At 28.9% G+C, this 12,524-nt stretch overlaps 2 protein-coding genes across 4 annotated transcripts in view; one reads left to right on the forward strand and one right to left on the reverse strand.

The window, feature by feature from the left end:
* LOC129988517 (uncharacterized) overlaps positions 1-12,524 on the reverse strand; it is a 15,955-nt gene continuing 3,431 nt past the window's right edge. The window contains exons 3-5 of one of the 2 annotated variants that reach the window (XM_056096763.1): positions 11,220-11,252; positions 6,119-6,150; positions 1-243 (exon numbers count right to left, since the gene is read on the reverse strand). In XM_056096763.1, the coding sequence (XP_055952738.1) occupies positions 85-243; positions 6,119-6,150; positions 11,220-11,252 (224 nt within the window). In that variant the 3' untranslated portion in view covers positions 1-84. The remainder of the gene's footprint in view (positions 244-6,118; positions 6,151-11,219; positions 11,253-12,524) is intronic. The other variant, XM_056096764.1, reaches the window with a different exon arrangement.
* Positions 11,456-12,524, forward strand: part of LOC129988515 (sodium-dependent glucose transporter 1A-like) — a 26,267-nt gene continuing 25,198 nt past the window's right edge. Inside the window, exon 1 of one of the 2 annotated variants that reach the window (XM_056096762.1) lies at positions 11,456-11,552. The gene's annotated coding sequence lies outside the window, so the exon portion shown is untranslated. The remainder of the gene's footprint in view (positions 11,553-12,524) is intronic. The other variant, XM_056096761.1, reaches the window with a different exon arrangement.

Consider the following 12,524-nt stretch of genomic DNA (forward strand, 5'->3'; position numbering starts at 1 on the left):
TTCTACATTTATTTGTTTTTACACCCGTCATGAAATGATTGAATCATATAAATGAAATGAATTTCACAATAATTTCCGTTGTTTTCAAAAAAGTGGAAAGTAGTCATTCATAGTAGAAGAGAAATTAGCCATCAAAATACAGCAAATGGATCCGTGAATTTTTCTAGCTTTTTTCATGGATATGAGAATATCCTGGGATAGTTCAGCAGCTTGAAAAATATAGCGATCTCTCCCCAAAAGATTCTAAAATATAAATTCTTTATTGAATCAATTGAATATAAAATAAAATCATTATTATCATGTGAGAACATGATGTTGTTTTGGTTTGAGGTTTCTGAAGCCTCAAAATGCGTAGGCAACAAATTGACGATTTATCGCTTTTGAGGCATCAATTTTTCGCTTTTAGGGTTAATAGAAAATATGGGTATATTCGCTTTTAGGGTTTATATATATATATATATGGCTTTTGCGTGCAACAGTGCAAACACTAGAGGTGGCCAACGAAAACGCTTCACAAAGTAGAGAAATGAAGTGCAAAAATGGTCCCTGTGTTACCAAAAGAAATCGCAAAGGATTATTACTACGTATAAAAACAAAACTTTAAGTTTTCATCTGTACTGTGCTCAAATCAATTTTAGTGCCACTATGTACAGGAAAGTTATACACATTTGCAATTGTGGCAAGCATTAAATAAACCTGAATTTTATGTTTAAAATTATAACTGGAATCGTTTTAATCTGTGTGATGAACTTTTGTTTTTTCTGATCAAGAATTTGCTAGCATAATATTTTTAGTCTGCAAATTTAATAGTATAAAAACATTCCTACTTACCTTTTAAACTTATCTGTTAAAAATATGAAATGTATGAGTCTTTTTAATGCTGAATGAGATTCGAAATAAAAATATTAAATAAAAATATCGTGCATGGTATGAATTGATAACTTAGAAAAACACCTTCACGCAAAGAATTTTCAAACTGAAATTATGCTAAAATTTTTAGAGAATTCCATTCTAGCGATATTAATTATTGCGGTGAAATTTATCGTTCTTGTTACAAGCGATTCATAATTAAATACAATAAAGAATGCCAAAAACAAAATGATCAGGCCTACTTCTTTTTCTTTTCTATTAATTTTTTAAATTCAATTCTATAATGAAATTACATGCTTAAAGCATTTAGTTTAGATATATTTTCAATTGCATAATGCGGCTCTGAAGTCAATGGAATGCATCAATTTTGGAGGGAAGGTTAGAAAAGCTATAAAAATGTCCTGTTTTTGGACAAAGTTTTCTTCAACAGAAATATACCATTTTCAGTCTCATCTGTTCCGAAGATCTGTTTTATATCTTTCTCTGTTTATATTAGATGCCATTCCATTTTTTTTCTTTCAGTTTAGAGTCATGACTACTTGATCTTCTTGGTGTGAATGTCAGTTAACAGTGTGGAGTTGCTTTAATCCCCAGTCACGAAATATAAAGCCGCATGTATGTTTTTGTGCTAAATATAGTGATAGTAAAGTGTATGTGTCGTCAGGTGCTTATAAAAATGTCTGAAGATATCTTGAGACTGCGTTTAGTTTCCATTCATGGTTAAATTTTAACTAATATTTGCAATACATCATAGCTCTGGTGAGTTCAGACTTTTATATCTGGAATTTCAGTAGGAAAAAGTGTGTTCTGTTATTTTTTAAAATAATTCTTTTTAATCCTTTTCGCTTGTGTATGCCAGGTAAACATAAATAATTTTAAGTATTAAAAAGCATATTTAAATTTTTTTTGCCCGAATTTAATTTTATCCGAGTTAGGATTTTTGCGTTTATTATTTCCCCATTAAATATTTCTCCGTTTATTTCATTTTCCACTTCCTTTTCCCACCATGTCGAATTGCTCTTCGTGGCAAAATTCAAGCTGCGTGTGATAGCATACAGTACGGTGGGAAAACTGTCTTGTATGTATATAGTCCTAGTGTATAATACATCTTTACAGAGTCAATCGTCCTGTATCAGTTTTGTGCTAAAAATTTGGAGAAGGGATTTCTTTCTGGGATAGTGGCAGCTCGTATTCGCACTAACTCACTAACTAATGCTGTATGCGTTTAGAACGGTGTTTATAGTAAACATTATCTTTGTCGATAATATTTCCCTTATCGACACGATAATTTTTGATCAGTATGAAAATGATATTTCATATTCTTGATAATGGAACGAAGTTCACATGAAAAAAATACAAAAGGCTCTTAGAGACGAAAAATAAATTTTTGCTTAAAAAAGTGTTGAAAATAATCAATGAAATTAATTTACATCTTACAAATTTATTACAAAAGCTTGTCTATAATTGTAAAATTCAGAAGACAATTATAAAAGTTACAATTTTTATGTGCGTAATACGAATGCAATCTAATAAATAGAGATATTATTTGTTAAAACTTTCCTAATTAATTATCTTTTTCTTTTAAAATTTTATGTTACGTTGCTTTGCAAATAAAAATATGTGTTGCAATGTAATTTAAAAAAAATCTCCGATTCTATAATTTGATGGAGTTTAAATTGTGTTAAAAAGTTCTGTCTTTATTTTTTTTTTATCATTTTACATAAAATTATATTTAAATTTTATTCTTGTCTTTCTTTTACACGTGGAACAATGAAATCAAATTTTACGAAAACAATCCACAATTTAATGTTTTATTGTTTTAGTTCGTCAAAATTTGCTACTTAAAACTGTTTATATACAGTTTAAATTGAGATGAATAGAACAAAAATATTTGATTTTGGAAGTCAGGGAGGAAAGGGAGACCCTCCCCCCGCGAGATTTCTAATTGAATAAGAGCCATTAAAGAACTTAATCCGACACCCGAAACAACTGCGTTATTTTTAACAACATGCAATTTTTTTTAAATCTTTTACTGTATCTTAAATATGCATTACATAAAAAAAAATATTTTTTTACTTTGTTCTATTGAGTGTTAAGCAATATTGTAGAACCGTCAGTGGTTAACATTGCATTGCAACTAGGAGATTCGGGTATAAATTATACTTGTTATATTGGCCTTGTACTGTAAAAATCTTAATTTCCAATATTTACTGTGAAATGTGATTAATTTTTTTATAAAATTTTCTTTTATTCATTATGTTTCATATATTCAAGCGATACTGTTTTTCAAGACATAAAAAATATTACTTGGAATCTTCACAACGTGATTCAAAGAATAAAATAATAAAATGAAAGCATTCCTTGACACATCAGTCATAAAAACTTGGTCAAATTAGATTCCGCTTTGAAAGAATAATTTTCCCGTTCAACATTAATTATGTAATTGCGAAGAGCAATTTGATATGTGGTGCCTTTTTTTTTTTTTTTTTTTCTTTCAGCTGTCACATTTCAACTTATTTCTTTTTTTTTATGACGGAATATTTTTATACTTCACATGTAAAGCATAAATTATGTCACGAGCTTAAACGCTTCCTTAGAACATCCTTCCAAAAGCGCAGCTGATTTGAACGAGTTCTTCAGAGTTTTTTTTAAAAATCGAGTTATAAATCTCGAAAGCCTTGCATTGCTCTAGAAAGTAAAAAGGTAATCGAAACTAAACAAATAAGGTAAGAGTTATTCCATAATTTTATTTTTAGTTTTACAAAGGTTTTTTAAAATATAGATTATTTTTATAAAATTAATTTGGAAAAATTTATAGAGGCATTGTTAAAAATGGATTCAGAAGAAATTATATTAAGATTGAAACATTTGAAATGTGTTTCTGCTACTAATCAAGGTAAAGTGTGTGGTGTGTTTGTAATATTTATTTATAAATATAAAAAAGTTTTTTACTTACACAGTCAGATACCTATTGAAGAAAATGTATATATTTTGATAATGGTTCATCCATTGATAGGTTAACTCTTTAAAGGGCCATTTTTTCTAGTCATATATAAAGTTAAAATATTTTTAGGCTTGAAATTAGAATAAGAAAAGGGATTCATTTAGCTTATTAGATAAATTTAATTTGATTAATTAATTAATTTGGTTACTTAATAATTAAATGACAAACCGAGACACATCATTTTGTGTGAGATAAAGAACTGAAGCATCTAAGTTTCTGTCTTTCTAAAAACATTTGTCAGAACTTATGATAAATTTTGCATGTGTGTGTGTAATTTCATACATATTTTCATGCAAAGATTGATAAATTTGGTGGGAAGCATACTTCCCACGGCCTTAGAAAAGGTTAAAATAATTATATAGTGAATATAATTAAAACGAATATATTTTTCAGTACTGAAATACAGATATTAATATTAAAAAATGATTTTAAAACACACATACAGTGTCTCACAAAAGTGATGGGACACTTGTGCTTTACAAAAGGAAACTGTAATAAAATAAATTAAAAAAATATGTACAAATTTTTTGTGGGTGTGTTTCATACTTAAATTTAGTAACAATTATTACATAACATACATTTTGTCAAAATATTAAAATATTAATTTAATAAAAATACAATTGTTTAGAACGGAGCAAAAAATCGCTCACATAAATGATGGGACACCATTAGATATTCAACAAAAATCGTCTGAAATAAGCAATAAAAATATTTTTGGTGGTTTTATTTTTACTCAAAAGGAATTGGCAATAATTTATAAAATCGTCTGCAGTATTTCTTCCCAGTTTGTTTTGGAATTTTTGTGTTTTTTAGCTATGTGCAGCCATGAATGCTAAATGAAAAGAAACTTCGCCTGGAATTCGAAAATTAGTTATTAATTTGCATATGGAACGTGGAAAATCTATTAGAACAGTTAACTTGAGTCATTCAACAGTTTTCAATATCATTAAACGATATAAAAAGAATCATATTATTCAGGATAAAAGAAGACCTGGCCGACCATCAAAGCTATCCAATGAAATAAAGCGAATTATCGTTCGAAATATTAAAAAAAAAAAAAAAAAAAAAATCCAAGAAAGAGTGCTCTTAAAGTTGCTGCTGATTTACAAGCATTATATGGAATAATTGTTAATCCTGAGACTATTAGAAGGGTAATTCGATCTGATGGATATCACGGTAGAGTAGCCAGGAAAAAATTATTCGTAAGTGAAAAGAATAGAAAACTCAGACTAGCTTTCGCAAAATCCAACATAAATAAGAATTCTGATTACTGGAATAAAGTTATATTTGCTGATGAGAGTAAGTTTAATATATTTGGTTCTGACGGTAGAATCTTGGTGTGGAGAAAACCCAGGGAAGAATTTCGCAAACAGAACTTGGTGCCAACAGTAAAACATGGTGGAGGAGAAGTTATGGTATGGGGGTGTATGTCGTCCGCTGGAGTTGGTAATCTTGTTTTTATTGACAGTATAATGGATCAGTACAAGTATATTGACATTTTAAAGCAAAATTTGAATTCTTCAGCACGAAAATTGAACCTTCATAAAGATTTCAAATTCTGCCAGGACAATGACCCCAAGCACACTGCTTTGAACGTTAAACTCTGGCTGCTGTATAACTGTCCTGAAATAATAAAAACACCACCACAATCTCCAGACTTAAATCCCATAGAGAATATTTGGCAAGAATTGGAATCAAGAATTCGCAAACACACCATTTCTTCAAAAGAACAATTAAAATCGGTGCTTCAAGGAGAATGGGGTAAAATCACTCCAGAAATCACAAAAAAAAAATTAGTAGAATCCATCCCAAGAAGATTAAATCATGTTTTAAAAGTAAAAGGAAATCCAACAAAATATTAAAACCTTTTAAAAAGTAAAATTTTTGGATAAATATTTGATGGAAAAGTAAGTGTCCCATCACTTATGTGAGCCATTTTTTGCTCCGTTCTAAACAAATGTATTTTTATTAAATTAATATTTTAATATTTTGATAAAATGTATGTTATGTAATAATTGTTGCTAACTTTAAATATGAAACACACTTAAAATTTTTTTGTACATGTTTATTTATTTATTTTATTACAGTTTCCTTTTGTAAAGCACAAGTGTCCCATCACTTTTGTGAGACACTGTATATAGAAATGAAAAAAAAAAAAAATAATGATAAAAGAAAAATTGACCGAATACAACAATTTAATTTAATTATTTATAAAATAAACAAATATTTATCAATTTTACTTACCATATAAGAATTCTCTTCATTGCATAGAAAATCTTAAAAAAAATATATATGATAGTTAAACGAAACGACAAGAAAAATCTTATTTACGAACACACACACACACACACACACACACACACACACACACACACACACACACACACACACACACACACACACACACACACACACACACACACACACACACACACACACACACACACACACACACACAGTTTAAAAATTGAAATTTTATGAAATATCTTCTTCAAATATTTAACAGTATATTGTATTATATGACACTCTATTCATGTGCTTGTCATTCATATTCTCTTAACTATGCGAGGTAATGCAATTTTACATTTTGTGCATACTTTTAGAAGGGGAAAATGTTTTGGTAGTTTGAGATAATTGTCAAAGGACAAGATAAAAAATGCTTTAGAAATAAATAAAATATTCCATTTTAAACATGGCTCATTAGTTTATAAATTAAGTTGTTAAATCTTGGCATAAGCTTCTAATTGAAAAAACGAAGTAACTTAATGAAAGAAATATAGATTATTTATTACTTCAAATGAAATAGTAGATTATTTTTCTATACTATTAGTATCAATAAATAAATTTCAGATTAAATGATGAAATGTAAATGTTTTTACAGTTCCCTCAGGTCCTGTCAATCATATTTAGCTAAATAATATTTACACACTGACATTTTAAACTAAAAAAGTACCAAACTTCTTGATTTAAAATTGATCAAGTTATGAGGGTTTGACTTTCATTATTTTAAGTCAATCAACATCCGCCACCAGGAAGTGACGTTTTTTGATAGGTAGATCTTCTTTGAGGCGCCATTTGAGTTTCTCCAAAATTGTCTGAACTAACTAAATTCAAAGCGAATGAAAATTCCGTCAACAAGTTCAAATGATTAATTCTGAGATTTCTAAAAAAGCTGCTTAATTTCAGGCCATGACAAAAAAACTGTTTTAAGATTTTCTAATGTAGAATGACTACAGAAAAAGTTAAGATGATGAACGGAAATACAAAAAATCGATAACTGCTGAAATAATTGAATTTAAAAATTGGAAATGAGACAAATGATAGAAGTGGAAAAATACATACACTCTAGAAAAGAATAACCGTATAGAAAATCAGTCATTTGTAAATGATGTAAAAGACTTTAAAGTCATCGAAAAAAGTTTGTGCAGCACTGTGAAAGGGGCTATTATGTTGGTATAAATGGACTCTCTTTTGATTTTGTCAGGAAAATTATTTTAGTCTAGTTGTGCCAAATAGAAGAAAGGAGTGGATTTGTATAATCGAAAAGCCCATAAACGATTTTCTAGCAAGTTACAAGTCTACTTTTTCTATTCTCATGTCAGTAGATAATCAAGTTACTGATGTACCTGGGTACATTTATTATAATATTGTCACGTAGGTACTTTAGTGTGGAACTCAATGACACACACAAGAAGTAGAGGTAAACCAATTGATTAACTCAACTCTGAACTCAGAACACAGTGACTGACAGATCTTCTGTTTTTATACTAGCAGGAAAAGTTCCTGAATACTTTTCTGGAGACAGTAAGAAAAGTCCAGAACACTTGTCTGGTAAACTAAAGAAATGTCCAGAATCTTCTGGAACATGAAATAAAGGAATTAAACATTTTCACAGACTGTGAATCGCATTGTCTGTAGCGGGATTCGAACTTACTATCTCTTAATTAAGAAACCAGTGCTATGACCATTCGGCCATGAAGAGTCGACTGCCTCTTTTCAATGCGGCAATATCATATAAAAACTTCATACAAAAATTATCAATCATTTTGAGGGGTATGAATTTTGCCAAAATTTTAATACAATTGGAAGAAAATCCATCCAGTTTTGAGAAGGAGATTTATTTTGGCAGTTTGAAAAGAAGGACATTTTTGTGATTTTATAGGAAAAACTGTATTTAACATTTTTGTGAGCAAAATAAACTGAAAGCGAATGAGTGTATTTCGATGATTGGGAAATATAATTTCGTAATGCAGTTTACTACTTTCTTTAATCTCAAATTAGAATGGACAGAAAATTCGCGATGAATTTGGAAACGTTTGTTACCATATGAAGTAATTTATTTTGAATAATTTGTAGTTTCGATTAATCTTAGTTGTCAACTAACAAAAGGGAGATGAATCTATGAGAATGGCTCGCTTCTTTGTTTATTTAAAAGTACATTGTTTTTGAGTGCAAACTTTTAATATCTACACAAAAATGTCTACACACAAGGTAATGGAATATCTACATAACAAAGACACATACAAATAATTTGTCTAAAACTTTTCTTTGTTAAAATATATATGCGTTCGAAATCTGTGCTTGTTGTCAAGTTTTCTACCGGGGTATTTAAACTCAGTTTGTAGCGGTTACATAACTCTACTATCTTATCTTTTGATACAACAGATGGCGTTACTTTATCAACATCAAGGTATATTTCCCGTGATCCTTCTTGGGGGTCATTATTAGATTGTATTCTAGTGAGTGTCGCGTATTTTCGTGTTTATGTTTGTTCTGTTTTGTGAAATGTGGAATTTAGAAAATAATTAAATAACAGTTTCTGAAACTTGTTTATTATTTTCCTCTATCTCATAATAAAGTTATAAAAAGTCTCGTTCTCTACAAGTTTAAAATTAAACGGGGTTTTCTAACAAGTCAACAGACTTTGATATTAATTTGCTGTGATCTTTTCTGAATAAAATAGCTTTAGTTTCATAAGTGCCTCAGATAGTTCTTCAAAAGCATTTAAAAACTGCTGCGAGTTCTTAAGAACACATTTTTCTGTGATGTCCCATATCAGAGATGTCTGTCATTTTATTTACATATGGATATAAAGTTTTAAAATAGAACATGGATTAATACTTTTGTGGAGCTCCAAAACATTTAAGAATATACCTTGATTTGAGAAATAGAATATGTGTAAAATAACAAGAATTGCAGAGGAAAATTTATTGCTGCCTTCCATTTCTTATCAGACTTTTAATTTAGAAGATCCTTCAGTCAAAAGAAACAATGCGGTGTTACAGTTTTATTTTTTCTGAAGACGCATTTTATGTCCTGATGTTATATCATAAAGAGATATGATTTTTACACAGAGAACAATTGAAGAGTTCCTGCTCCGTCAAGGTCATTTCAGGGTTGTTGCCCGCTAAAATACAGAAAGATGTAACTGCCAGGTGTCCCGGCTTCTGTTTTTCGAGCCAGTTTGAAAAAAATCTTCCTCTCCGATTTCAATAAAATGTGAAGATTATTTTGTATTTTACTTATTCGTGAGCAGTTTTTGCTAAAATAGAATAAAAAATAAAATAAAAGAATAATAAATAAAATAAAAGATTTTGTTTTAAAGAAAGGGATTCGAAGCTTTAGCCTGGAATATTGTGGTACTAAATTGTTTTAGGCTTAATGCTTCTATTTTTTTCATCGTTTAATTCGTCCACAATTATTGAGAAAAAAAACTCTAAAATTTTTACTAATTTTCAATTAATTAAAAATATTTAAAATTAAAAAAAAATCTTTTACCCAAGAAAAAACTATGTACCAGATTGGAAGCTCTCTGTGTAGAGCGCTAAAGATCATTTGCCTCACGCAAGTTTCAGTGACGTGTCACGTATGATTCAGTCATGCAAATAGTTTCTGCTAAAATATTGTCATGTAGGTAGTCTAGTGTGGAACTCAATGACACACACAAGGAGTAGAGGTAAACCAATTTATTAACTCAACTCTGAACTCAGAACACAGTGACTGACAGATCTTCTGCTTTTATACTAGCAGGGAAAGTTCCAGAATACTTTTCTGGAGACAGTAAGAAAAGTCCAGAACACTTGTCTGGTAAACTAAAGAAATATCCAGAACACTTGTCTGGTAAACTAAAGAAATATCCAGAACACTTGTCTGGTAAACTAAAGAAAGGCCCAGAATCTTCTGGAACATGAAATAAAGAGAAACATAATATCAATTAATTAAATATTTACACAAACTGTGAATCGCGGGATTCGAACTCACAATCCCATTTTTTTTCTCGTTTAGCTCGTCCGCAGTTGGTGAGAGGAAGCCTCTAAAATTTCTATTCATTTTCAATGAATTAAAAACCATTTAAAATTAAAAAAAATACCTATTACCCAAGAAGTATTTATGCCCCAGAATGGAAGCTCTTGATAGCTGTCTCTGCAGATTGTTTTCTGCATTTGCTACACGCAAGTTTTAGCAGACGTGATCACGCATGATTTAGTCACTCAAAGTATGGCTTAGTGATGATATTCTAGCTTATTAACATTTTTTTATGGCCTGAAATTTCAGCGCCACGAAAGTACATTGGCCATATTCTGTACACAGAATAAGGCCACTGTACTTTCTTGAATAATCGTAAATCATTAAAGCAAAACATTAAGATTACTTATTTTCATTATGCATAAGTTTACACCATCAATAAAATCGGGGATTCAATGATCAACAATTGAGAATAAGCTTTGAGAAGCAAGGCTGATTTGTTATGGTTAGACAAAATATTTTCCCTTTCCACATTTCTAATATGTAGAACATCGCGAGTGCAAGTTTAGAATTTTGGTCACTAAAAAAATGGTAAAGAAAGAAATACTGTTCTTAAAACTAAAATCCAAAATCTTTTATTTATCCGATAAATCTGTCTCTATTAATTTTTCTCCCTAAATAATTCTTAGTTGAAAAGGGTTAAGTCTTATTTGTCAGATTAAACATAAATCTCTTATTGTCCTGCTTTAGAAATATTTTGAAAAATAATTGGAGAGCATTTTTATTTAGTATAAAGCAACAATATCTACAAACTCGTATTACAAAATTTGTGAATTTCAAATTTGAATGACTGAAATTGAATTTTTCAGAGACATTTTGAAATTTAAAATGTTATATTTCCAAACATTGATTTTTTTAGTTATTGCCATTTAGAACTGTATTCTTATTATGTAGAAAGAATAATATATTTTAAATCATCACACCATACAATAATATTATAAATATAATGGAAATGCATTATTCATACATAATTTGCATTTCATTATAATAATCTAAATTAACTTAAAACAGAATTTGCATTGTTAGAAGGTTTGCTCACCATATATTTGTCGTACAGCTTCACTAACAGTATCTAAACAAATTCAAAATTCCAATTATACTTAATGAGTTAATATAAAAACAAAGAAAAACAACAGACTTAAGAATACAAAATGATTAAAGCTGAAAACAATCACTGATAATTACTGTAGTATCAATCTTTATCAGGAAATATTGATATGAATACTCACAACACATCATTATGTCATGAGACTGCATTTGTTTTTCAAATCAACGGAAAAGCTCACTTCTAACTTTTTTCAAATGATTTTGATTCAGATTTTGGTGACAAAACAGTATAAAAATTTTTTCACTCGATAGTTTTAATGAATTGGTATGTAAATTATTTTTTTCTTCTATTGGTAAAAATAATTTTCTTCTATCTTAATTCTTTAGTCAGAATTCCTGTAAATATATTACTTTTTAATGTTTTAATAATTCATATTAAAGTGAAAGATTAGTTAGCTGCGTGCGGTTTTCATAATAATGCTTTGATATTACTTTCTTCCTTATATAATAATGCATTATCTATCTATCTATCTATCTATCTATATATATTTTGTCCGTATATCGATATGGCGTCTTAACTTGACTGTTTAGTATTTTCTCTCTATAGTTTTGTCTACGTATTCTTTGTAGTATTTTATAATTTTATAAATATTATGTACTGTAATTTGTATTGTTTTTTAATATGTCTGAAATTGTTTTGAATTGTGTAGTGTAATGCACTATTTTGTATTATATCTTTATGGTCTTGTATTGTAAATCGGTTTTAAATTGTCTTGCAATAAAAAAATCACAATTGGTTTTAAATTGTGATTTTTTATTGTTTTGTACTGTAGCTCTTGTTGATTTAGTTGTGTATTTTGTATAACATAATTTTTGTCAGTGTATATTGTTTATGTATTATTTCATGTTTTGATTTGTCTGAATATTGTTTTGTCCATTTTATTTTTGTGCATTATTGTCTCTGTAGTTGTAATGAATATAACTGCAGAAATTGAGTGATCTTGCTTTCCAATTATATCATTATGTAAATATAAATTTGTTTTTATATAAATGTAGTGCTAGGAAATATTTCCTCATATATAATTAGTGTTACAACCTTTGAGTTACTTTATTCTATCCAGTAATAGAATGAAATAAAAAAAATGCTGCGTTTTCGAGAATATATGCAATATGCAGACAGACAGACAGTCAATTTTAGTCTAAAACTCGACACAGGTCAACAATTTTAATGATAAAACTATACTTTCAGTTGCATACATCTAGCTATATGAGCTTTTTTTTTGATCCATTGTATTTA

The sequence above is a fragment of the Argiope bruennichi genome, chromosome 10, assembly GCF_947563725.1.
Source record: "Argiope bruennichi chromosome 10, qqArgBrue1.1, whole genome shotgun sequence".
Lineage (NCBI taxonomy): Eukaryota > Metazoa > Arthropoda > Arachnida > Araneae > Araneidae > Argiope > Argiope bruennichi.